The sequence below is a fragment of the Hyperolius riggenbachi genome, chromosome 4 (genome assembly GCF_040937935.1).
Source record: "Hyperolius riggenbachi isolate aHypRig1 chromosome 4, aHypRig1.pri, whole genome shotgun sequence".
In the NCBI taxonomy this organism is placed as follows: domain Eukaryota; kingdom Metazoa; phylum Chordata; class Amphibia; order Anura; family Hyperoliidae; genus Hyperolius; species Hyperolius riggenbachi.
In genome coordinates, this window is record NC_090649.1 from 94,513,509 (window position 1) to 94,540,161 (window position 26,653).

Sequence of the window (26,653 nt, forward strand, 5' to 3'; positions counted from 1 at the left end):
CCTCAATGTAAAGTATAGGAAAAATGCAAACCGCTCTGAAAAACGCTAGATCAGAGCAGTTTTCCAGGCGTATTTGTTACAGAAGCTGTTCAGTAACAGCTTTTACTGTAACAATATTTGTAATCTGCTTCACAAAAACGCTCGGCATGTTTAGAAAATGTCTCTAAACATGCCTAGAATCGCTCTGAAATCTGCTCCAAAACCGCTGGCGTTTTGAGGATCTGCTAGCGGTTTTGGTGTGCACTGGGCCTAACAGTTTGATTCATAATCCATTCTGGAGATAAGCACAGTGTGTTTGTAGTGTAAGTGATACAAGAGAAGAGAAGTAGAATGGAGGGAGGAAGGGTAGTAGAGGGTCAGAATTGATGACATGGATGAGCAGATATCTATGAGTAGAATAGAGGCTCAGTGGGTAGCACTACTGCATTTTAGTGCGGAGTCCTAGGCTTGAACATTGGCCAGGGCAAAATCTGCATGGAGTTTCTGTCTTCAGACACTTCAGACATTTCCTGCATCCTAAAAAACATACTAATAAGTCTACTGGTTTACCCCAAAACAATACTATATTGAAAATATTAGACTATAACTGTGGTAGGGATTAGACTGTGAGCTCCTCTGAGGACAGTCAGTGACATGACTATGTACTCTGTAAAGTGCTTCAGGAGATGTCAGTGCTATATAAATAAACAATAATAATATGGTAGGACATTATACTATGACTATGGTAGGGTTAGATTGTGAGCTCCTCTGAGGACAGTCAGTGACATGACCATGTACTCTGTAAAGTGCTTCCGGAGATGTCAGTGCTATATAAATAAATAATAATAATATGGTAGGACATTAGACTATGACTATGGTAGGGTTAGATTGTGAGCTCCTCTGAGGACAGTCAGTGACATCACTATGTACTCTCTACAGTGCTGCAGAAGATGTCAGTGCTATATAAATACATAATAATAATATGGTAGGACATTAGACTATGACTATGGTAGGATTAGATTGTGAGCTCCTCTGGGGACAGTCAGTGACATGACTATGTACTCTGTAAAGTGCTGTAGAAGATGTCAGTGCTATATAAATACATAATAATAATATGGTAGGACATTAGACTATGACTATGGTAGGATTAGATTGTGAGCTCCTCTGAGGACAGTCAGTGACATGACTATGTACTCTGTAAAGTAATGCAGAAGATGTCAGTGCTATATAAAGTACTGCAGAAGATGTCAGTGCTATATAAATACATGATAATAATATGGTCGGACATTACAGTTTGACTATGGTAGGGATGAAATTGTAAGCTCCAGTGAGCAGTCAGTGACATGACTATGTACTCTGTAAAGTGCTGAAGATGTCAGTGCTACATAAATACACAATAATAGTTCCAAATGCTACTGGCTCCCCTGAAGAGTGCTCAGACTAGTGTACATAGTTGTGCACATTGTTCCCCAAGTAGCAGTTGTTTGGTCAGAGAGACAGTGGGAGAGGGAGCATGAGCAGAGGGTGAGGGCAAGCAAAGTTAAGCTCCACACTCACCACAGTGACTGCAACAACACAGGAAGATGGATCCAGCGAGGTGTCCCTCATGACAAGCGTCCAGCGATTCATCTTCCTGCCAGCGGGTATGTGAGATGTCACGTGACATTACAGGACGGGCACGAACGAGAAGTCAAGCGACCTCAGTACTTTACTTGATCCTCAGTGACGGTCACTTTTCACCACACAACGCTAAGCGATGTCACGACATCGTGTAAATGACTACTTGTCGCTCAAAAAAAAAAATTGATGAACATCGGGAAAATCGTTGGAAAAATCGTGAGGTGGTACATAGCATTAGAGAGAGGGCAAACAGACAGCATTAATGGAAATACATTATTATGCCATCTTTAATTATAAGTAGTGATGGATGTAATTACACACATTGCTTACATGTCCATTATCATTGTTTGAGCTTTAGATGCTGCCCTCCTATTCACTCACGCACAATGAAAGACAAAACCTGCAACCCCCACTGTGTCCATTACACACTTCAAACACTGTCCTGTTGAATTCAGGGAGAAGTGCAGGCTGTGTAGGGGAGAGGATCAGATGATCCTACCTAGCTAGTCATGGTGATCCTCCTGACATCTAGACATGCAGACATTCTAGCAGAGCACACAGCTGTCTGCAGAGTTTACGGTTTGTTTGTTTGTTTGTCTTACTCCCTCTGCAGACTCAGTAACATTTGGGCGTAGGGCGCTGTCGCTGTCTCCTCTGTGGAGGGGCAGAGAACAGCTATAAGCCAGAGACACCTTCTTCTTAGGGAGTATCTATAATTCTGAACTCTGAATGATTCTTTAGTGACTTAGCAGAAGACTATTTGTGAAAAGAGCAGAGTAACCAAGCAGCTCAGGGTGACCCAAGCTACTAGGAATGTATAGGGGGATAAAAGGAACCAAATGCCCTCCTACTAAAAAAGCAAAGCTTGGTGTAATTTGCCTTCTTAAAACAGAAGGAAATCTTTTTCTCTCCAGTCCCTTACAACGGTCTATCAGGACAGGAATTTTTATTTCACCTTGGACTGACAGTAATTTATTGCGCCTTCCCCATCAAAGCCGCTCCAAGCCGCTGCCTGGGTGGTCAGTAGGTAAAGGCGCCCCTGGTCTTGAATGCTTGTCTCGATTCTATGTACCTTCTGATTGATTCCGATGAATGTGACAAGGATGATGTGGATCTGGTGATCTATGTATGGCAAACGATTTTGGATGAGTTGCACACACACCAACCAATTGATTCCAATAAAGAGACATAGTTGTCGGATGATTGTTCCTGCCTTTCTGGGGTAAAGCATGAGAGTCTTGACTTTGTGCAATCTGAAATGAATGAGTATGCCGCTGTGGTTGGTTCCTGTGCGAATCCTGAAGGATTCTCTCCTGACAGTGTGCAGTTTGAATCTGTGTGACTTGATGCCTGTTTCTCGGATGTTCCTGCAGATTGTGATCGGCATGAGTCTGCCGGTTTCCTCAAGGATGTGTGGGATCCTTTGTCAGTTAGAAACAGATCTTTGAGATCTTCCGTCTGTGACCCTGCTATGGGGAAAATTTCTCGACTATGCAGCGTCAAAAGTAAAATTTTTATGCCTAATAAAGTTTATCCTGTTGATGTCGCTATTTCTCCTGCAAATGAGTCTCTGTCTCACCCTGTTCACACCTGTAAGGGTCCGTTGCCTGGGGACAGTTGCTCCAGCGTTTCGGTCCTAGATGCCTTGCTGTCTGCTCCGCAGATCGCGGAGGTTTGCGCTATAGAAGCGTCAGTTTCACAACCTAAAGTGAATTTTGATTCGCAGGTTTTGCGTTCTGATTTCTCGGATTCGACATGGTTAGCCGAATCTAAGAGTGAGACAGCGCTTCGGTTTTGCGAATCTGATGCTGAACCTTCTTTGCCTTGTTCAAAGACGCTTTCTCTGAATCTGCCCTGTACCATGAATAAAAACATGATCTCCACTTGCACTGACATTTGTGAGTCCCTTTCTTGTTTTGAGAAAAATGCTGATTCTGCACCCTGTACTCTGGATGAGTTAATATTGCCTTGTACAATGTCTCCTGCAGTGCCCCTAGAGGCTCGTCTAGGTATTGCTGCTATACTCACCTGTTTTTCTGCAGTTTTGGAGTTGCAAGCTAGTTTGACTGCTACGCAGAATTCGGGGTGCAGTGAGATAAAAGTTGGGGAGTCAGTGTGTGTGTTCTAGTAGATATTCCTGTACATTCCGCTCATGATGATGAGATCCAGTCTCAGTTTATAGTGGAACCTTCCCTGGGACATTTGCCCTGTCCACAAAATAAAGTTCTAGTTTTGCCCTGTAACATGGATAGTTCAGAATCCTTCTAAGAAAACTTGAAAAATTATGTTCCTGAAGTTTTGTCTGATGTTCTGGAGGTCTCCGAGTTCCTCCCAAAGGGAGCAGAACTTGTAGGAGATGTCTCCTGCCCCCCATGTCCTTCTGAGGTGCTGCCCACTTCAGTAGGCATTGCTGTTGTGCTGACTACCTTTGCAGCTCTGGTGGAGCTTCACTCATATGTAGTCAATGATGATATTGCAGTCACAGAAATTTCTGAATTTGAGTCCGAGTCTTCTTTTGAAAGTCCAGTGCTTGAGACCATTGCTCGTGATGATTCTCTGCCCGGTCCTGGTTTTGGTTTCCTCGTGTCGGACTCTGAGGTTGGCAGTTCCCCGACATGTCCTGAGGTTTCTCCTGTGCTGGTGTACCCCAGTGTGCTCTGTGACCCAGAAAGCCCAAGTGTGCCTCGGTTACCAGCGTACTCAGATGCTTCCTCGGTGGAGACATGCTCTGATATGGCCTGCCTGCTTGCATGCCCAGAAGTGGTCCCTGAAAGTCTTGATCTTGATGGGGGTCCTCGTAATTCTGAATCCGGAATTGTCATTGGTTCCATGGGGGTTCTTGGTAATTCTCCATGTGAGCCTGGTGATTGTTCTGCCCTCTTGGGATCTCTGTGGAGCTTCAAAAGGTTCTGGGAGATTCCGGGAGAAATTTTGCTTGGTACCCTGGATAAGATCAACGGTGGCTTTTGTGTTGTAAGGGACACTTTGAACAGGTATTGTGGCAGGTTTGGTATTTTCGGACGCTCCTTGGAAGGTGGTGGGTATTGTCTGGAGGGTGTCGATGGCTTCTTCTCTGGCGTTCACAGTCCTGATGGGTGTTATACTGAGACTGGTAGTACTGATGGGCATGTTTCGGTGGCTTCTGTTTCCGATGAGGTCGGTTTCGGGTGGACTGACTCTGGAATTGGACCTTGTCGGGCTGTCCTGACCTTCATGAGTCTCCAGTTTGAGTCTGTTGCTAATAGCAGTTTTGAGGGTCGTCTGGAATTCGACCCTGGAGGCGGGGGGTACTGTGATGATTTGCTCAGCTGCAGGCAGCTTTTTGACCATTGTTTTGATTTGCATGCTGCAGGACTCTGGAAAGAAGAGCTTCTGTCAGTTTTGCAGCTTGTGCTTGCAGAGGAATTTGCATACGTTGTCATGCAAATGGCCTGGCCACATTCATTGGAGGCGTGTACTATAAGTACTATGTCTTTCCCACAATGCTTCGCTGTTCATAAGGATTTCGTCCTATGTAACACTCCTGGTGGGGTGTCAGCCTTGCTCTCTGTTTAAACATCAGCTTAGAGTAATTCCTGAATCTGCGCTATGCAGATTTCCCTAGTGCAGTTAGGATTGTATTATCTGTATTGCCTGTTCTGTCTTGTCTTGCCTGTTGCCATTGTCCTGTCCCTATGGTGGTCGACAGGAAATGGTTCTGATCTCTGTTCTTGGAGTATAGCTGGTGCAGCGGTTGCTACCAGCTATCTTTTATGTTCTGTCTCCTGGGATCGCGCTAGCTACTTTTCGCTAGCGCTGGGGATCCTTCTGTTCTGTCTTCTGGGATCGCGCTAGCCACTTTTCACTAGCGCTGGGGATCCTTCTGTTCTGCTACTCTGTACTTGGATCGCGCTAGCCACTTTTCGCTAGTGCTGTGGATCCTATCTCTCGCTTGTCCCTGTTTTCGTGTGTCTGTCTGCTACGCTTGCTGGAGGCTCGGTGAGGTAACCGTTAAGCAAGCACTCGCGTCCTCTGTTTCATGTTTGTCTGTTAATGGTTAGTTAGGCGTGCTTGTCTCTATTGTGCTTATCACGTGGAGACCGCGCATAACCGCGTGCACTGTTGCGAATGAGTGCGGTGTTCGCGGTTAGCTAGCGTTTGTTATTTTCCGTATCTCCTCATTGTATTATTTGCTGTGCCTTTGCTAACCTCGTATTCTGTCCTGATCTGCCTTGTGTCTCGTCTGGCGATCGCACCTCTCGCGATCGCGTTCCTATTTCATATCTGCTGTTGTGTGTGTGCGGTCGCGGGGTGGCGACTGGATTGGCGCACACACATACAACCTGTCCCTTTGCTCATTCGCATTCGCAATCGCCTCTCTTGCGATTGCGTTCCGTACAATTCCTGTCTGGCATTTGTGGAGGTACAGAGGATTGGTTCCTCTGCACTCCCTAGCGCCATCTGCCGACAGGAATTTTCCCTCTACGGGTGCGTAGCACCTTTTGCTGGGTTCCTGCAAATTATACGCTTGTGGAGGATTTCCGCTGTGTCAGCGCACGCGTTGTGCGCTGATCACGGGGAAAGTTCCACAATCGTTACAACAGCATAAATGAATACATGAATACATATTAATATTTAAGTGGATGAGATCAGTCAGTCGTTAATTATTATTATTAGAGGTATATGTTTCATCCGTAGCTTGTTTAATTTAAGGCTAGTTTGACTGGTGAGATTCACACAGCGCCATCCTTATCTACAAGACAGACAAATCATCCTTAGTAGCACATTCCAAACCCATGAAAACATGTGAAAGAAGAGAACTAGTCCTATGCTGTATAGAACAAAGGGAGTATGGCAAAATGGCTTACAGGTGGCCATTTTATTTATCAATTTTACTTCAGGACAGTACCCAAAATACGTTCTCTTATCAGTAGTCGCACTAGAACAGCAGACGCAATAAAAAAGATTGAAAAAATAACAAATTGTACACGGTTTTTTTTTCCACGTTTCTGGAGATGCGCTGGGCAGTAGTAACAGTACGATTGCCTTGCACTAGTCAGGCAGTATAACATCACACACAATGAAAATCTATGGGCCTCAGCAAGAAAAAAGAACAAATTGTACACTTTTTTTTTTCTTTCCCAAGTCTGGAGAGATGTGCTGGGCAGGGGTGAAAGTACAGTCACCTGCTCGCACTGTTAAAAGCACACACAAAACTCTATGCCTGGACCTCAGCAAGGAAAAAAATTGAAAAAAAAAAACAGTTTCTTTCCACCACCAGCCTACCTATAAAAGCTATTTTTGATACAGTGATACACAATGTGAGCTCCCTCTCACACATCCAGCCACATGCAGAAACAGTCTGCAAATGGCGCTGGACGGAAGAGCCTCTGCCACCTCCTTTGCTTTCCCCTCCCCTTCCCTTCCCGTGGCCTGCTCCTCTATTCCTGGCTACAGGAAAATGGTGGCCCGAGCAGGGCCGGATTTCTGGCAAGGCCACATAGGCCATGGCCTAGGGCACTAGAAATATAGGGGTGGCTCATTGAGGGGCAGTAAATCTGTTCTATGCAGCCATCCTTATCTACAAGGACAGCTTTAACCTTTGAACTCTCTGTCCTGGACTTGTGTCATTCCAGTAAGACCTGGAAGCTCTATCCTGCAGGTACACATCAGCCTAACTGGGTCCATCATTAACGAAATGGCAAGCATAACATGAAAGTTCTTAAAGAAAACATAACTTATAATCTATATGCACATTACTAAAATGGCTATTGTCTGTGAAATCAATGATGGAAAGTAAGGGAATTCTCATTGGGGCACACAGAGATAACAACCATACAGATGGTATAGTCGGCCTAGGGCGGTAAAAAGTACAAATCCGGCCCTGGGCCCGAGCAGATATATTCCTCCTTGCTCAACCATCCCCGCCCCCCCCCCCCCCTCCCACCCAGAAAATACTATATTTCTCATGTATGTATACTTACTAGTATACAATACATGCATAATGTATATGTGCTAGCTAGCACAGCTGCAGTTAAATCTCCCCCCGTAGCGCTGCAGCGCAGTTTAGATTTGCATAATAGCAGCTGTTAGATCTCCCACATAGTGCACGCTCTGCCCCATTCACAGGCGCTCAAGCGGGAGATGTGTAGTAGCCTGATGCTATGTACACACGTGCGACAACGATCGTTCGCTGAGAACGACGAACAAACTTTTAATTGATGAAAGAACGACCTAAGTAAAGTTAGTTTTTAAATGTGTGTAGCGATCTGATCGTTAGAACGAACGTTACATCACGTAAAGCAACTATTGCGCTTGCGCATAAAAATGAGAAGTTTCATGGAGAAATAGCGAAATGCGCATGTCAAGCCTAGTACGAACGACCGTTTCCAACGATGTACTACTTTTGCAAACGATCGTCGTTGGTAAAAATCCGCCAAGCTAGATCGTTAGTTTTTAACGATCTAGCTCGTCCGTCGTTAGACTTAATGATCGTTGGTTGCTTTTTTTTAAACGATCGTCGTTTAAAACGATCGGGGAACGATTGTTTCAAACGACTATAGTCGCATGTGTGTACGCACCTTTACTCTCTCATTAGCCTAAATGCTGCCTGTCACAGCAGCGGCTCCGATTGGCCGCGATAGTGGTGTGGGCGGGTGTACGTGCTGTTATGACAGGCAGCATTTGGGCCAGTCAGAGAGCTAGGCTACTTCACATCTCCCGCATGAGGTTCATCGCCATTTTGCCCGCAGACCCTGGGGGACCCCCTGACAGGTACTGATGTACCCCCAGGGGTTTACCCCAGGTTTAGAACCACGGCTGTAGAGAGATATAACAACAGTCAGAATGGCAGTGCAATATTGAACCTCGGCTGAGGCAAATCACTAAACATTTCAGTTAAAGGACCTCTGTCATGAAAATCTTAAAATGTAAAATATATGTAAACCTATACAGATAAGAAGTGCATTTCTCCCAGAGTAAAATGAGCCAAATGTTACTGTCACTTACAGTAAGTAGTAGAAATGTGACAGAACCGACAGGTGATGGACTAGCCCATCTCCACATGGGGGATTCTCAGGGATTTCTTTATTTTCAAAAGCACTAGGTGAATGGTAGTTGCTATGTCCAGTTGCCTCGGAAGCACTCCACCAAACTTCACGACGTGAAGCCCCGCCCACCGACGCGTTGCCTCCGCAGGCTGAGATACTCTGGACTACTTTATCGCCAAGGTCATCACAGTTTGGGCATCACCTAAGGGGTGAGTTATATACGCAGGAGAGTCCCTGTTACATATGGGTGAAGATTACTGCGGCAGCAAGCTACCCCTGGACGCTGTAGCTGATGTGCCTCCCTCTCCCTGCCGCCACAAAGACACCTGTGTGAATGCCGGTACCGGCGTGAGTGTGAGAGAGTGGTATGTATCGCTGTCAATGAGGCGAGTGGAGCGCTCCACCAATCCCCTTTTTAATTGGTTTTAAAGTGTTTTTTGATCGTCCTTTATACTATACACCAATAAAGATTGCAAACATTAGCTATATACTATGAGTGATGGCACTTTTTTCTATTTAAACATTACTTTTTCTATTGATGACGTCACTCCTGCTTATGCATCTGTTGCAACCACAGTTCAGATTGTTGCCTGGTTTTCCAAACAGAGCCTTATCAGGTGACTTCTATCTCATTCAGATAAACAGTAGAAAACAGACAATTGATGCCTCCAAATGAAAAGCCATAAGGGCCCTTTTCCACCAGCGCGTTTGCGCTGGCTGAATCGCAAAAACGCAAACAGCTAGCGATTTTACAATCGCTACGGTTTGCTTTTTAACATAGGAATCGCGGTAGGTAATTTCCACTACAGCGATTCGTTTTTTACTTGATCGCGATCGCGCCGCGGAGCGACTTTTGCCGCGATTTTGCAATGCAGTGCATAGCATAGCAAAATCGCCGCTAATTGCGATTCAGCAATCTCTAGCGTTCAGCGTGAACGCTAGCGATTGCTAGTGGAAAAGGGCCCTAAGAAAGAAGGAAGGCGGAGTCACTATCATTTACCTTTTATTACGGCATCATTGGCACCAAAAAAAATAGTCATTGCAGCTGTGTCTTTTGCATTGGCGGAGGTAACCAAATCAGGCAGAATGTGGTTAGCCATTCTAGTGGTATAGCCGGCCAGACCGCGGTTCAGGACATCACATTTTCTGTAGGTGAAAAGAGCATATCACTATAAATACAGGCCTATTGTAACCAGAATGGAGGAAACATACATACAATGATCAGGGGCATATCTGAGTAATAAAGCGCCCACGGCAAACACTGAAATTGGGCCCGCGCCTTCAAAGCCCCCTTCCCCTTTAAAAATGGCATCCTTTCTTGCATAAATTGGTTATGGTTGCATGTGTTTTTTGGCTCAGGAATAATAATTAAATAGCCAAGTGCGCCCTATACACATTAAAATTAAGGGGATACTGTAGGGGGGGGTCAGGGGAAAACGAGTTGAAGTTACCCGGGGCTTCTAATGGTCCCCTACAGACATCCCGTGCCCGTGCAGCCACTCACCGATGCTCCGGGCCCGCCTCCAGTTCACTTCTGGAATTTCAGACTTTAAAGTCTGAAAACCACTGCGCCTGCGTTGCCGTGTCCTCAATCCCGCTGATGGCACCAGGAGCGTACTGCGCAGGCCCAGTATGGTCTGTGTCTGCACCGTGCGCTCCTGGTGACATCAGGGGAAGCGAGGACACGGCAACGCAGGAGCAGTGGTTTTAAGACTTTAAAGTCTGAAATTCCAGAAGTGAACCGGAGGCGGGCCCGGAGCATCGGTGAGTGGCTGCACGGGCACAGGATGCCTGCGGGGGACCATTAGAAGCCCCGGGTAACTTTAGCTCATTTTCCCCTGAACCCCCTACAGTGTCCCTTTAAGTAACCATGTTCCACAGATAACAGAATTAATCTGATCTGAGTCTGTGTGATGGGGAGACGCAGGGGCAGGCATGGCGACACAGCACAAGGGCAGGCAAGGCAGTGCAGTACAGGGGCAGGCATGGCGACGCAGCACAGGGGCAGGCATGGCGGGTGCAGCACAGAGGCAAGCATGGCGGCACAGCACAGGAGCAGGCATAGCGGGCACAGCACAGAGGCAGGCATGGTGGCGCAGCACAGGTACAGGCATGGTGGCAGAGCATAGGGGCAGGCATGGCAGCGCAGCACAGGGGCAAGCATGGTGACACAGCACAGGGGCATGCATGGCAGCGTAGCACAGGGTCAGGCAAGGCAGCACAGTACAGGGGCAGGCATGGTGGCATAGCACAGGGGCAGGCAAGGCAGCACAGTACAGGGGCAGGCATGGCACCCATGGTGCTGTGGCACCCATGGCATGAGCCATGCCTGCACCCCTCTAGATACACCACTGACAATGATGCTGTCACTTCCTTCAATAGCACTAAGAAAGGTCTACACTATGCAGAGCATTCTTACTATGTGGTATACAAGCATTTTCTTATTTTAATAGCAGCCAGTGACCAAATATCAGTAAATAAACAGTCAGCCATGTAATTTCTGAAAATAATGGATCAACCAACTTCTGCTTTCATCCAATGCTTAATGCATCTCAGCGGCTGCTCAGCTAGTCATGTGACTCTTCTTTGAGGTATAGCAGTCAGCAGATGTATTAATAACAGCTTGTCATACCTCTCCTTGGCATCCTCGTGGTCACATGCATGTGTTTTAGAGCAGTCAGCCCCAGTCCTATGCTCATAATCAAGAAATGTGCGCATGTTTGTGCAAGACCGAGCTTAGACAAGACAAGACAAATAACATTTATATTGCGCTTTTCTCCTTGCGGACTCAAAGCGCCAGAGCAGAGCAGCAGCCACTAGGGCGCGCTCTATTGGCAGTAGCAGTGTAAGGGAGACTTGCCAAAGGTCTCCTACTGAATTAGTGCTGGCTTACTGAACAGGCAGAGCCGAGATTCGAACCCTGGTCTCCTGTGTCAGAGGCAGAGCCCTTAACCATTACACCATCAGCCAACTGCTTACACCATCAGCTTAGTGCTCTGACATAGCATGGTGAGCACCAGGGGCGTTGCTAGGATCCCAAAAGATCTGGGGGAAGGAAGGGGGGGGTGTTGAAGGGCAGCATTGGGCGTGGTCACAGACTGGAATGAGGGTGTGGTCACAGGTAGAGCCAAATTTACATGAACTTAGCAAAGGTCTAAGTAGTAGCCAGCAGAATGTCGACTGAAGTCCCCTCTCCAATAATACACAAAAAACACAAAACAAATGTGCAGCATATCACATAAGCACTGTACCTCATCTTATATAAAAGCATAGAGTGATAGCAGCATTGAGTAACATATAGTATTTGCATCTAGTAGCCAAAGCTTGTATACAGCAAGGTGGCGTAGTGGATAGTACTCTCTCCTTGCAGTGCTGGATTCCCGGTTAGAAACCCCGCCAGGGATCTGCATGGAGGGTGTATGTTCTCCCATGTCTGTGTGGGTTTTCTCCAGGTTCTCTGGTTTTCTCCAACATCCCAAAAACATACGGATAAGTTAATTGGCTTCCCCCCTAAATTGGACCTAGACTATGATGCACACACTACACCAGTGGTCCCCAACCTTTTCCGGCCCGGGGACCACTTTCTGACCAAATTTTTCTCCGGGGAACGGCGGGGTGGGGGTGCGGGTGTTTGCGCGACCTAGTGGACAGTGTCGTGCACAGCGGGTTATGGAGGGGAGGGGGGCTGGGGTGCGGCTGCATAGCTAGCATAGTTGCCCCAGTATAGGGAGTTTAGTTGTCCCAGTATAGCTAGTATAGTGCCCCAGTATAGCTAGTATAATGACCAGTATAGCTAGTATAGTCCCAGTATGGATAGGTAGTGCCCCAGTATAGTGCCCAGTATGGGTAGGTAGTGCCCCAGTATAGCTAGTATAGTGCCCAGTATAGGTAGGTAGTGCCCAGTATAGCTAGTATAGTGCCCAGATAGCTAGTATAGTGCCCAGTATAGTTCCCAGTATAGCTAGCATAGTGCCCAGTATGGTGCCCAGTATAGCTAGTATAGTGCCCAGTATAGGTAGTGCCCAGTGTAGCTAGTATAGTGCCCAGTATAGGTAGGTAGTACCCCAGTATAGTGCCCAGTATAGCTAGTATAGTGCCCAGTATAGGTAGGTAGTGCCTCAGTATAGTGCCCAGTATAGCGTCCTAGTATGGGTAGGTAGTGCCCCTCCGCGGCCGCCGTTCCTATTACCTTATCATGAGCGGGCGGCCGCTTGTCCGATTAGATTCCCCCGTAGCCGCTCTCCTCAGTGGCATCTTCTATTACAGCAGCGCGCTCGACGGCTGCTGTGATGAGCAGGAAGCGGTACAGCGGCTTCCTGTAGCGACGATATGCATCGCTGTTACCATGGGAACCGCTGTACCGCTTCCTGCTCATCACAGCAGCCGCCGAGCGCGCTGCTGTAATAGGAGATGCCACTGAGGAGACCAGCTACGGGGGAATCTAATCGGACAAGCGGCCGCCCGCTCATGATAAGGTAACAGGAGCGGCGGCCGCGGGGAGTAGCGAGAGGCCAGACCTGCCGCGGCCCGGTGGTTGGGGACCCCTGCCGTACGGCACACCAGGCAACATCTTGCTCCACACTAGTGTGCCGCGGAACAGCAGTAGAAAAACACTGCACTACACGATACATACATAGACGTATGACTATGGTAGGGATTAGAGTGTGAGCCCCCCTGAGTAACAGTTAATTGTCAAGACAATATACTTTGTACAGTGCTGTGGAAGATGTCGGCGCTATATAAATACTAAATAATAATTCATAGTATAGCTTTGCAGGTATATATGAGCGTCCAGACTGACACAGCAAGCAAATGTACAACAGAATTACAGACTGCCCAGCAAGCTCAATATCTTTGTAAGTGTGAGAGATTCCAACAATCAGCTTTATGCTGGGTACACATGGTACAATTTTCCATGTGATAGATGGATCAGATAGATAAAATCAGTCATGTCCGATATTGCTCCCGATCGTTTCCACCCTCGATTTCTCATAGCGGTGAATGGAAAAAGATAAGAAAAACAAATGAAGATAAGACAATCGGTCACAGAATCGAGTGCGGAATCGTGCATGAAAAACGATCGGGTCGCAAAATCGCACGGAAAATCTTATAGTGTGTACCCAGCATTACATAAACTCCTTGATAAACAGTTCAAAAGGACCCATACATTGCTCAACAGTTACAGTTCAATAGGCAGATCGAATTAGACCCCAGATAAGGCTGCAGCCACCTTTCACACACAAACAGCGCCATGCTGTCAGTGAACACAAGATTAACTGTGTCACTGGAGCCTGTGGCTGGAGGGGGAGACTGTGTGCTGGGCTGAGCTGACAGCGCGACTCCTACCGCTGCTGCTTAATGACTGTGTTCTGCATGAGCTAATTACTCACCTTCTCTGTCTGTCCATCCATCCAATCTTTGAGCCTGTAGTCGTCCGTCCCGCTCTCTGAGCCTACAGTCCTCACTTCCGGACTTCCGCCTAGCGTCTGATGCTTTCTCAGACGCTAGAGGTAGAAGCCTGGAGGAGAGGATGTTTGCAGGCTTCGGAGACCAAGCGGCTGACTCGGAGCACCCCACAAAAGGTTTGTGGCACATGCTACAAATCTTTTGCGCTAGCGACGCCACTGGTGAGCACTCTTAGGTGCTAGGCTTCATCAGGCCCCAGGGAGAAGACATTTAAGTCTCCATCTTTGCTGCATACAGTGCTGATAATTGTCTCAGTTGCATTATTATGTTCTGTGCCTCTGATCCATTGTGGCCTATGCAGGGCCCGGCAGCATTAGTTTCCTCTCCTATAGATGTAAATATAGCTCGCTTGTAGTCTCCGCAATTCCCAGTGCGTCCAGCCTCCGCCCATTTAAAAGCTCACTGACCCCGACGTGGGCGGAGGCTGGACGCATTGGGAATTGCGGAGACTACAAGCGAGGAGGATGCGCTATATTTACATCTATAGGAGAGGAAACTAATGCTGCCGAGCCCTGCATAGGCCACGGGGCAGAGCCCGTATGAAAACTCTGTGCCTGAACTAAAAGTCTACCTCGTGAGTGCAATTTTTTAATAAAGATATTGTTTTTAAACTGAATTATGCTATATGAGGCTTGTCCTGAGGCTCCGAGGCATCCTGGATATTGTGCCTATCTGACCAGTCTAGCAGTGGTCAGAGATATCTGGTGGGTCTCATCACAGAAGGGTCCTTATGGTGGAGGATATCATCATATGTGTCATTGGTTATAAACAGAAGGAGGATATGGAAGTGGCATAATGGAATAGACTTTCTTGTACTTAGAAACTTTTTGTATGTGGATTGTCAGGAACCGGCCCGCGGCACGCCTGCGTATACGGTTCCCGACTGCGGGTTTGACCAGATTAAGCGGGGAACAGCCTTATTTAAGCTACAAACAAGGCTGGAACCCCTCAAACACTTCTCACTGCCACCACTAGCTGTTCGCTAGACACTTCCACTCTGCTGTCGAGTCCTCAGCGCGCACTCCGCGTTTTCGTATTTGGGTCAGCTTTGCGCTTAGGCCAAATACGGGAACGCCACGCACCCACACACACACACAGTTGCAATCTTACACTGTCGTGAAGCAAAGACCCACTAACAGTCGTTCCGAACGATACTGTTAGCCACTCTGCTGTCGCTACTCGCACTGGCGTTGTTCGTACATTGGGTCAGCTGCGCGCTTAGGCCAACGTATGACAAACGCCCCCACACACAATGCAATTACAATTTCATACGGTAGTGTTGCTCAAGCGTACAATTAGGCATGAAACTTATACACGGTTACACTTCAGTCTCTTCTAGGCTATGAGTGTTAGTTTAGTACGGCAGAAGTCAAGCTTATTAAATAATAATTTAATATTCCAGAAAAACATAGAACAGTGCAGAACTTAATATATACAGAAAAATTACAAAAAACAAAGTAAAAATAGTTACAAGATAAAGTTACAAAGATAACACACAAAGCGATTTTGCTTACCAAAATAAAGGGATCCCGATAGAAGAATCGTGGACTTTGGTGTGGACGGACACAGTCTGGCTAGACCAGGAGTTCACTAGCTTGGGCCAGGAGACCGGCTGCCACTACCGTCAGAAGAGAACTGATTTGAGGTAGCTGTCCCCTGGTTTTTATAATGAAATATTCGCCTCGAGGCTGTAAGCCTGTGTGGACGGGGGGGGAAGCTGGATTTAATTACATCCTCAGTCATAATTGGATTTCCAGAGATCCAACATCCACTATAGTCCACACACCCAACAAAAGACTTCCTTAGCCCAATTTCCCCAGGTTACAATGTCTTTACATCAAGAGATTGTTAAATGAGGCTTTTCAACTCCACCAATAATTCAATTTCCACAGGTAGAAAATGGTATCAAAAGGACTTCACCTCTTCAATAATTTCCAGTAGGCTGTCAAATACATTTCAAACATTCAGGTGTCAGCTTCCCCCTGCCCCCAAGACTCTAGCAGGCTTGCCTTGTCCCAATGGCTGACACCAGACTCAAAAGCCATGCCGACCAGCCTATTCTTCCTCAATTGGCAGGTAATTAGCAGTAGACACAGTTTCCCCTGCTGGACAATGGGGCAGAGGTAATGGACATCTACATACAGAATTACATTAGACAGACTTCAGTTTACTCTGGCCAGGTGACCAATTACTCCCAAGCCCAATACACATCTGAGGCATTATTCAGACAACATGGTCTGACCACCTGTATAGGCTTCACAGCAACTGTCTAATTAAGGGTTTCCTCATTAGAAGCAGACAATGATAGGTAATTTACACTTTATACGGAATTCCAGGAAGACTGGCTAACAGACAATCCCATATGTTACAGTCAAAAAATGAAGGAAATATGTTCCTGTTATCCTTAATATCATCAGCACCTCAATATATCTCCACATGGATGTGCGCTAAACATTAGATATAACTTAAGGCTAACTGGTCCCTCGCCCTCCTCTGCTACCACCTGGATCCTCCATCATCCTGGTAAAGGTGCCCATACACTCGTCAGATTGGCAGCAGATAGATAAGAAATGCATCTGATGATCTATCTGATGCGTTTTTAGAACATTTTTTACCAGGATAGAATTCCAATAGATTTCAGTTTGAAATCTATTGAAATTCGATCTGATGGCATTTTTTTGCCATCAGATTTCCATTAAGGCCAATGCAAACTGATAAGCAATCTCATCAGATCGACCTAAATTTTCCACCCTGCAAGTTCGATGGAAATCCATCGAAATCGATTGAAATCGGCCGTCGATCGGTCGATTGGCCAACCGATTTGCAATCGATTGATCGATCGATCGGGATCGATCGGTCGGCCAGAAAATCGGCTGAGTGTATGGGCTGCTTAAGTCTGTCAGTTGGGGCCAGTCGGTGCAGGTGCACTCCGGCCTTGCGCTCCCGTGGCTGAGAATGTTTTGCGTCTGCGCCATAGTACTGTGCAGGTGCGCCATAGTACTGTGCAGGCGCAGTATGCCCTGATCCACGTACTTTACAGAGTATCTAGTAACTAGCAGAAGATCGAGATGGTGGAGGATGACAGCGAGGACCGATTAGCCTGAAAGGGGCCAGAGGAAGCCGCAGGTATGTATAATTTTTTTTTATTTTACGTGATCTTAGGTTTACTTTAAAGAGACTGTAACAACATTTTCAGCCTTATTTCTCCTATCCTACAAGTTCCTATACCTGTTCTAATGTACTCTGGCTTACTGCAGCCTTTTTTAGTTGCACTGTCTCTCTAAAGCCCTACTACACTATTCAATTTCAGGCGCGATCAAATTCGATTGGATCGATTAAATCTGACATGTCCGATCGGGATTTGAATGATCGGGTGATTGATTTTGGCTAGTTTTCAATGCAAATCAATCACACGATCGATCGAATCCCGATTGGACATGTCAGATTAATCGATCTAATCGAATTTGATTCAATCGATCGTGCTTGGAATTGAATGGTGTAGAGGGGGCTTAATATAACTTAAATTATTTTCTTTGTCAAGCTTTGCCGACTCAGAGAGGAAGGAGCTGCTTCTGCTGTGATAGAGACCAATTATGCACGCCCCCTCCAAGCTTACTCCTGCGTACTTATTTCTCACTCACAGACAGGTCCCTGTTCTCAGTCTCAACTGTGTCTTTGAGGCTGTGGGAGAAGGGAGCTGCCTGTCACATGCTGACAATTTGGTACTCAGACACAAGTGCAGAGCCCAGACTCCTGGCTCAGAAGAAACAGCTGTGTTTATAAAGGAGTCTGATGATTCTTGTCACACTTCAGTGGCACAGAGCAGCAGAGGGAGAAGGTTACAATTGTTTCTAAACTTGCACATAACATCTGAAGGCTGCATTCACTGTGTAATAATTAAAACTTGTCACGCAAACATAAGGCAGTATACTGTACATACTGTTTCTTTTCAGTATACTTCCTGTTTCGGTGGCCATCTTTACTGTTCACAAAACAGTTTATAAAAGTATTATTTTATCGCCAATATTGCGGCGGAGAGTGGCAAAAATGAGGGGGCTAGGAGATGTCCCCGAACAGGCTGATATGTTTATTTATATAACATTTTTTCAATACAGATTCTCTTTAAGCTGCTACTTTTTTACTTTTTAAATTACATTTAGCACTCATGCAGCGGCTGGTGCTGCAGGAAAGAGCAGTACTTTTATTTTGTAGTCTGAAGAGAAATTCTCTCTGGGTTAGCTCTATCAATTGCAAGGATATTTAGCAAGCATTATTTTAGACTTATGCCTCTTTTATGTGTATACACAAACAGCCTTCATATGCAACAATTCCAGTGGGTTCCTCACAGGGGCGCTTTTAGGCATAGGCAGTACAGGCCATTGCCTGGAGTGCCATTGGTCCTGGGGGCGCCATGTTGCTGGATTAAGCCCCACCCCTAAATGAAGCCCCACCCCTGACTAAGCCCCGCCCTGTGGGTGTTCTATTACTTGCTTCTGTTGCATCTGCTTAATGTAAGCTGCAGGCAGCTGCCATTGTGTCCCTCTGTGCCATATGCTTCCTTTTTTCCCCTTTGTGCTTCCTTCTGTCTCCTTGTGCCATGTCTGACCCCCTGTTTGTCCTTCTGTCTCCCTTTATGCCTCCTTCTGTCTCTCTTTGTGCCTCCTGTCTCCATGTGCCTCCTTCAGTCCCCCTGTGCCACCTCTGCCTCCTTCTGTCCTCTTTTGTGCCTCCTTCTGTCCCCCTCTGCCTCCACATGTCCCCTTGTGCCTTTCTTTGCCCCCTTGAGGCTGACACACAGCCCCCCTGTTCCTCCTTCAGTCCCACTCTGCCTCCTTATGTCTCCCTTTGTGCCTCATTCTGTCTCTATGTGCCACCTCTGTCCCCTGCACCTTCCTCTGTCCTCCGGTGCCTCCTGTGCCTCCTTCTGTCTCCCTGTGCCTCCTTACATCCCTCTTTGCCTTCTTCTGTCCCCCTTTTGTGCCTCCTTCTGTCCCCCTTTGTGCATCCTTCTGTAACCATTTTTGCCTCCTACTGTCTCCCAGTGCCTCCTTCTGCCCCCCTTTGTGCTTTTTTCTGTTCCCCATTGTGCCTCCTTCTGCCCCATGTGCCTCCTTCTGTCCTGTGTGCCTCCTTCAGTCGTGTGTGCCTCCTTCAGCCCTCTTGTGTCCCCTTTGTGCCTTAATCTGTCCCCCAATGTACCTCCTTCTGATCAACTTTGTGCCTTCTGTCCCCCTGTGGCTCCTTCTGGCCCTCATGCTGGCCCTCTTTTGTGCCTCCTTCTGGCCCTCATGCTTTCTTCTGTCCCCCTGTACCTCCCGTTGCCCCTCTGTATACCTCCTTCTGTCCCCCATTGTGCCTCCTTCTGCTCCCCTGTGTGCCTTCCTATGTCCCCCTGTGTGCCTCCTTCTGCCCCCCTGTGCCTCCCTAAGTCCCCCTGTGTGCCTTCTTGAGTCCCTGTGCTTCCTTCTGTCCCCCTTTGTGCCTCATGAAAGTGGAGCCCTGCATATGTGTATTTTCTGGTGAAATGTTGCCTATTTTCTGGTGATAAGCTGCCGCAATAAGTGTCATTTCTGGTGAAACGATGCCGCATTATGATTATCTTCTGGTAAAATGCTTCTGCATTACGATTGTTTTCTGGTGAAACACTGCCGCATTACAATTATTTTTTGGGTGAAATGCTACCCCATTACAATTATTTTCATAGGGGGGGGGGGGGGGGGGGGGGGGCGCCACAAGTTTTCTCGCCTTGAGTGACAAAATGGCTAGAGGCACCCCTGGTTCCTCATAAAGAATGCCAGATGGGAATGGGAGCCTGCTGTAATCAGTTGATAACCAGGGGTGCTCGGATACCCCTTTTCAAAATCCGGGTTGACCCGGATCCGGACACCCAGATATCTGGATCCAGATCGGATATCCGGATTTGAACTTTTGTGCATCCGATCCGAATCGGATATCTGACCCCAGTAAGAAGAAATGGAAGTGTCCTTTAAATTGCTTTAAAAACTTTTTTTAGGGTAAATGAGGCATGTAGCATCATTATTTTTTAAAAGGGAACACTAATTGATGATGTGGGGACTTAAACCCCCCCCCCCCCCCTCTCAAAAAAAAAAAAAAAAAGGCTGTCAATTAACATCAGGCCTAGGTTCCAGACAGCGGGCGTGCAGCCCACATTGTGTGCAAAGTCCAACCGCACAACTGGGACATGACAGTTGTCAGCCAAGACATCTCCAAAAAATTATGCAGCAATTGTGTTTTGGGTTAAATATAGGTGGTATCAGTGGCCTGTGGCACCCTGGCGGTGGGAGCTGCACAGGCAGCAGGAGCAGGGCAATGCAGCAACAGCAGGTGTAATGTGTGCCAGGAGCATGCCGGACATGGCATGTGGCAATTGGCATGTGTCACTTGCCATGTGCCAAGTGACACGTGACACGTGCCAAGTGACACGTGCGGAGTGACAGTCAGACAGCAGAGGAGAAGACACTAACTGTCACACTGGCACTGCTCACAGCACAGCAGTTCTGTAGAATGCTTGGAAGAACAAAGAGAAATCGAGAGCCCGATATGGTGTAGTATTGTTAAGTTGGTTGTGGTTAAAAGCAAAATATTTAGATATACTCACAAACATGGGTTACCCATAGGCAACCACTTCAAGTGCAGGTGGGGAGTATTAGAACCTGACCCCACTAAGGTTTTTAAGATGTCGCTCTCTGTAGATAGGAAACGGGGTAGCACCCCTCCACCGAGGGTGGACTCAAGATTTCAGCAAGGCTTGGTGTACAGAGGCGCCAGAGTAGAATAAAAACGTTTAAAAACCGTCTAAAAGACCGGGATGTTCAGGTGGACTTACCTCCCTCAAAAATATATAACTCAATTGAGTCACAATATATCAATACAAAAATATTTTATTGAACTCCACTTAGTGCAACGCGTTTCGCAGGTGTGGTCCTGCTTCATCAGGCAAACAGGAGTATAACTCAATGGGTCTAGATGCAGAAGTGAGCGCCTCTGTCTGTAGAAAGCTAACACAGTAGTACTACTACTCTAACAACTACTAGCACTGACTGCAGTACTACAGTACTAACCAGCCTCGGACAGGCCCACCGAACCACCGATGGTCCCATCGGTGGGCCCCGGCCGTCCCGCCACCTGGGGCTAAGGAGGGGGGCTAAGCGCAGGAAGGGGGGACATTGTGCACGGAAGCCTCCCCCCCCCCCTCCCTCACCTAGGGGCCCCCCTTCCGCGCTCCCCCCCTCCAGAATTGCAGCTAGCGGCAGCACCGGGGAAGAATCACTTAACGGCATGACGGAGAGATCCGTAGCTCTGCGTGCCGCTGGCTGGTCTCTCTGTCTCCTGAACTGACTGTCCAATCACGCTCTCGCAGGAAGTACTGCGAGAGCGTGATTGGACAGTCAGTTCAGGAGACAGAGACCAGCCAGCGGCACGCAGAGCTACGGATCTCCGTCATGCTGGTAAGTGATTCTTCCCCGGTGCTGCCGCTGGCTGCAATTCTGGAGGGGGGCCCCTAGGTGAGGGAGGGGGGTGGCTTCCGCCCCACCCCGCCGATCTTTGCCCGCTGCCAACCTGATTGCATTTTGAGGGGGGGGGGGGTATCTGCCACCAACCTGCCCACATTACGATTTTCTGGTCACTGCTGCCCACATTACGATTTTCAGGTGTCTGCTGCCCACATTACGATTTTCTGGTCACTGCTACCCACATTACGATTTTCAGGTGTCTGCTGCCCACATTGCGATTTTCAGGTATCTGCTGCCCACATTACGATTTTCAGGTGTCTGCTGCCCACATTACGATTTTCAGGTGTCTGCTGCCCACATTACGATTTTCTGGTCACTGCTGCCCACATTACGATTTTCTGGTCACTGCTGCCCACATTGCGATTTTCTGGTGCCTGCTGCCCACATTGCGATTTTCTGGTGCCTGCTGCCCACATTGCGATTTTCAGGTGTCTGCTGCCCACATTGTGATTTTCTGGTAACTGCTGCCCACGTTACGATTTTCAGGTGTCTGCTGCCCACATTGCGATTTTCTGGTGTCTGCTGCACACATTGTGATTTTCTGGTGTCTGCTGCACACATTGTGATTTTCAGGTGTCTGCTGCACACATTGTGATTTTCAGGTGTCTGCTGCACACATTACGATTTTCAGGTGTCTGCTGCCCACATTACGATTTTCAGGTGTCTGCTGCCCACATTACGATTTTCTGGTGTCTGCTGCCCACATTACGATTTTCAGGTGTCTGCTGCCTACATTACGATTTTCAGGTGTCTGCTGCCTACATTACGATTTTCAGGTGTCTGCTGCCCACATTACGATTTTCTGGTCACTGCTGCCCACATTGCGATTTTCAGGTGTCTGCTGCCCACATTACGATTTTCTGGTCACTGCTGCCCACTTTTGGGGGGGTATCTGCCACCAACCTGATTGCATTTTGGGGGGTATCTGCCGCCAATCTGATTGCATTTTGTGGGGGTATCTGCCGCCAACCTGATTGCATTTTGTGGGGGTATCTGCCGCCAACCTGATTTCATGTTGTGGGGGTATCTGCCGCCAACCTGATTGCATTTTGTCGGAAAATCTGCTGCGATTTGACTACTTGATGAATTATCATGAGGCATGTAACTACTTGAATATTTTATCTAAAATGTATCTGGTCGGACCTAATCTCTGTGAATAACACCGCTACTTATGTTGTGTTTGTTTTTTTTTAAAGTCTGCCCATGACTCATCGTGACCACGCCGATGTTCCAGTGCGTGGTGACACCCATTTACTTTCGCTGCGCGCGCCGCATGTGGACATATCCCTATTGGAGGCTGCCCTCAGAAGTGCTCACGATCTTTTCCCTACCATAAACTCATGCAAAATTTCTAGAGTACATGTGTATGTGAGCCCAAAATGGAAGGGGGGGGGGGGGGAGGAGGAGGGGATCGGGGGGGGGGGGGGCAGGCTGAAACTTCCTTGGTGGGCCCTTAGTGTCCCAGTCCGACCCTGGTACTAACTACACAATAACACAGTTATCCTATCCCCTAATACCTAACCTAACCTATACTGTAGCTAGCTAAGGCTAATAGCTGGCCAGCAGGCAGCAGCTGGCCTGGTCTGTGCACAGCACACACACAGACACATAGCAGCTGCAGCAGCACTGGAGCACACACTCTGACTGTCACACTATGAAATCAAGCTAATTAACAATATAACATTAGTGTAGTGATAGTGAAGGGGTTATTCACTGAACAGCTTTACGTTTATAACTGTGTACAGCGCTTGCTAGGCCAGCAGCACTGGAGCAGGTCTCTCAGTGAGCTTTCTTAAGCAAGGGACGATATGTCTCATCATGGCAGCCCTCCTTATTATACAGGGGGGCTGGCCAGTGTTACTTTGTGATTTGGTGCCAGGGCTTCTGCTGGAAGCCCTCTGATTGGCTCCAGGACGTCATCTCCTTAGTTACAGCATTTCGGATCCGGATATCCACGTATATCCGCGTTATGCAACCAAATATCCGCAGATAGCTATCCGGATTTCTACAGAAATCTGGGATCCGGAATCCGGATCGGATAGCTGAAAAATGGTCGGATATCCGGGTTTCCCAGATATCTGGAATCCGGATGAGCACCACTGTTGATAACTTCCTGCTGCTTTTAGTTCCTGCTCTGTGCAGGTTTGGGAAAGCCAAGAATACACCTAGTTCACATTTTAGCATGTAACCGATAAAACTAATAGTACTTAACGACCGCCTAACGCCGATAAGCGGCGGCAGGTCGTAAGTGGAATTACATGGAAACGGCCGCTCGTACGAGCGGCCTTTCCATGTCAGTTCACGGAGGGTGTCTCCGTGAACTGCCTTGCGAGCCTCCGATCGCGGCTCGCAGGCTAAATGTAAACACGCGGGGAAGAAATCCCCGGTGTTTACATCCCATGGCAGCGCCGTAAAGGAGATCGGCGATCCCCGGCCTCTGATTGGCAGGGGATCACCGCCATCTGATAGCCTGAAGCCTATCAGAGGCGGTACAGGACGGATCGCCGTCCTGTACCGCCCATAGAGGAGAGGGATGCAAAAAGAGGTAGGGCGAAAATTGATGCGGTGGGGGGCTTTGAGGAGCCCCCCCGCAAGGCACAAGTAGCCGGCGGCGATCGGACCCCCCCAGCAGGTCATTCCCCTAGTGGGGAAAAAAGGGGGGGGAAGTCTGGTCGCCCTGCATGCCCGCTGATCTGTGCTGTGGGCTGGAGAGCCCACCCAGCACAGATCAACTAGAATTTGCCCGGTCCTTAAGTGGTTAAGTATGTGGCTGAAAGCTGCACTCACCTTACAAGTTTGCTAGAGAGGGCGGCTCCCCATCCATTCGCTCGAAATGAAAACTAGACGAAAGAAGAAATCAACACATTAATGGACGCCGCTGCAGAAAGAGAGGGGAATACCAATAACTTGTCTTTATTGTTCCCCATATGTCATCTCCAGGGATCTTCATGCATCCCTAGCGGAATGCTTTATTTTCAAGGGTTGAATTCCATCATGGAGCTCACCCTGAAGTCCACACTGTATGCCAGCACTGCTGGCCCATCACTCATAATGATTCTGTGCTACCTGTGGGAACCGGCTCATGTTCTGCAGAACCCGAACAGTGGCGAACACTGTTCGCCCAACACTAGTAGCTATGTGACTGCAGTAGAACCAGCACTCAAAGCAAAAGTATTAAGAAAAGATCCAGACCTCTATAAACTTATAATTGGAGCTACTGTAGGATAGTGATATTAGAAAGCTGCCAGTTGACTAGCCTTTAAGTTAAAGGGTACCTAAACTGAGAAGGATATGGATATTTCCTTTTAAAGAGACTCTGAAGCGAGAATAAATCTCGCTTCAGAGCTCATAAATAGCAGGGGCACGTGTGCCCCTGCTAAAACGCCGCTATCCCGCGGCTAAACGGGGGTCCCTTCACCCCCAACCCACCCCCCGCAAAAGTGTGTCGTAAAAAAGTCGCTGGCTGTCTCTTCCTGGAGGCAGGGCTAACGGCTGCAGCCCTGCCTCCAGTCGCGTCTGTCAGCGGCCCATCGCCGCCTCTCCCCCGCCCCTCTCAGTGAAGGAAGACTGAGAGGGGCGGGGGAGAGGCGGAGATACGCGCTGACAGACGCGCGTGGGGCAGGGCTGCGGCGGTTAGCCCTGCCCCAACCAGGAAGCGCTCCCCCGGTGTATCGAGGGGGATTTGGGGGTGAAGGGACCCCGTTAAGCCGCGCTATAGCGGCGTTTTAGCAGGGGCACACATGCCCCTGCTATTTATGAGGTCTGAAGCGAGATTTATTCTCGCTTCAGACTCTCTTTAAAATAATACCAGTTGCCTGACACTCCTGCTGATCCTGTGTCTCTAATACTTTTAGCCACAGCCCCTGAACAAGCATGCAGATCAGGTTCTCTGACTGAAGTCAGACTGGATTAGCTGCATGCTTGTTTCATGTGTGTGATTCAGCCACTACTGCAGCCAAAGAGATCAGCAGGACTGCCATGCAAGTGGTATTGTTTAACAGGGGACATCCATATCCCTCTCAGTTAAGGTTCCCTTTAATCCCAATACATTTCAGTATGGGCTGAGAAAGGGATGCAGTCTTCACCACCTAATAGAGGATTGCTGGACCACTCACGGTATCTCCTCTAGAAATTTCTTAGTAAATCAGGCCCACCACCCACTGTCAGCACATGTGGAAGCACACAGAACATAGCCTGAGGCATTAGCAGAAGAAGGATCCATTTACCTCAGTGATGGAATCTCCAAATAAAATGAGAAGTGGCCACACCAACATCTCTGCTCAGTGGAAACCTACAATATACAGGACAAATGAATCCAACAACGACAAGTATGATGTTTTCTAACAGGGAAAAAAGTGATACAGGGTGATTTATCAAGGCTGGTGCAAAGGAGGAGCAACCAACCAACCAACCAGATTAAACTGTGGGTGTACTTGTACTTAAAGGGAACCTGTACTGAGTAAAATTATTTTAAATAAACATATGAGGTAACTTCAAATGAACATTACATAGTTAGCTTATCATCAGTTCCTTTCAGAAGCTCACCATTTTCTTCTGACAATGATCCCTTCCAGTTCTGACAACATTTTGTCAGAACTGAAATATATCAGTTGCTGTCAGTTATAGCTGAGCAGACAACTGATGTGCCAGTTAATGTCCATGTTTCCCTATGGCTCAAAGGGGCGATATTACAGTTTAACAGTGTGCTGACCAGGAAGCTGTTATGGGGTAATGGACATTTTCAAAATGGAGGACGGAGAATTCCCTTGATCACAGTGGACAAATGGGATGCAGGAGAGGAGAAAGAGATTGAGGAGTAGACTACACGGGAGGTAAGTATGACTTGTGTATGTTTATTTTGTCTTAATTTTCAGTTCAGGTTTTCTTTAACCACTTGAGGACTACAGTGCTAAATACCCCTAACAACCAGCCCTTTTGTTTTGTGTACTGGACTGTGCAGGCTCTTCAGCCTCCTGCTGCACAGCCCAGCTAAGGAGCCCAGCGATCGGACTCCCCTCCTATTTT

At 47.7% G+C, this 26,653-nt stretch overlaps 1 protein-coding gene across 2 annotated transcripts in view; it reads right to left on the reverse strand.

Annotated features, from left to right (window-relative positions):
- LOC137570422 (isoamyl acetate-hydrolyzing esterase 1 homolog) overlaps nucleotides 1-25,908 on the reverse strand; it is a 90,038-nt gene extending 64,130 nt beyond the window's left edge. The window contains exons 1-3 of one of the 2 annotated variants that reach the window (XM_068279095.1): nucleotides 25,855-25,908; nucleotides 24,416-24,468; nucleotides 9,628-9,773 (exon numbers count right to left, since the gene is read on the reverse strand). In XM_068279095.1, coding sequence (XP_068135196.1) covers nucleotides 9,628-9,773; nucleotides 24,416-24,468; nucleotides 25,855-25,902 — 247 coding nt within the window. In that variant the 5' untranslated portion in view covers nucleotides 25,903-25,908. Of the gene's footprint in view, nucleotides 1-9,627; nucleotides 9,774-14,017; nucleotides 14,101-24,415; nucleotides 24,469-25,854 lie in introns of those variants that run through there. The other variant, XM_068279096.1, reaches the window with a different exon arrangement.
- Nucleotides 25,909-26,653: the final 745 nt, after the last annotated feature.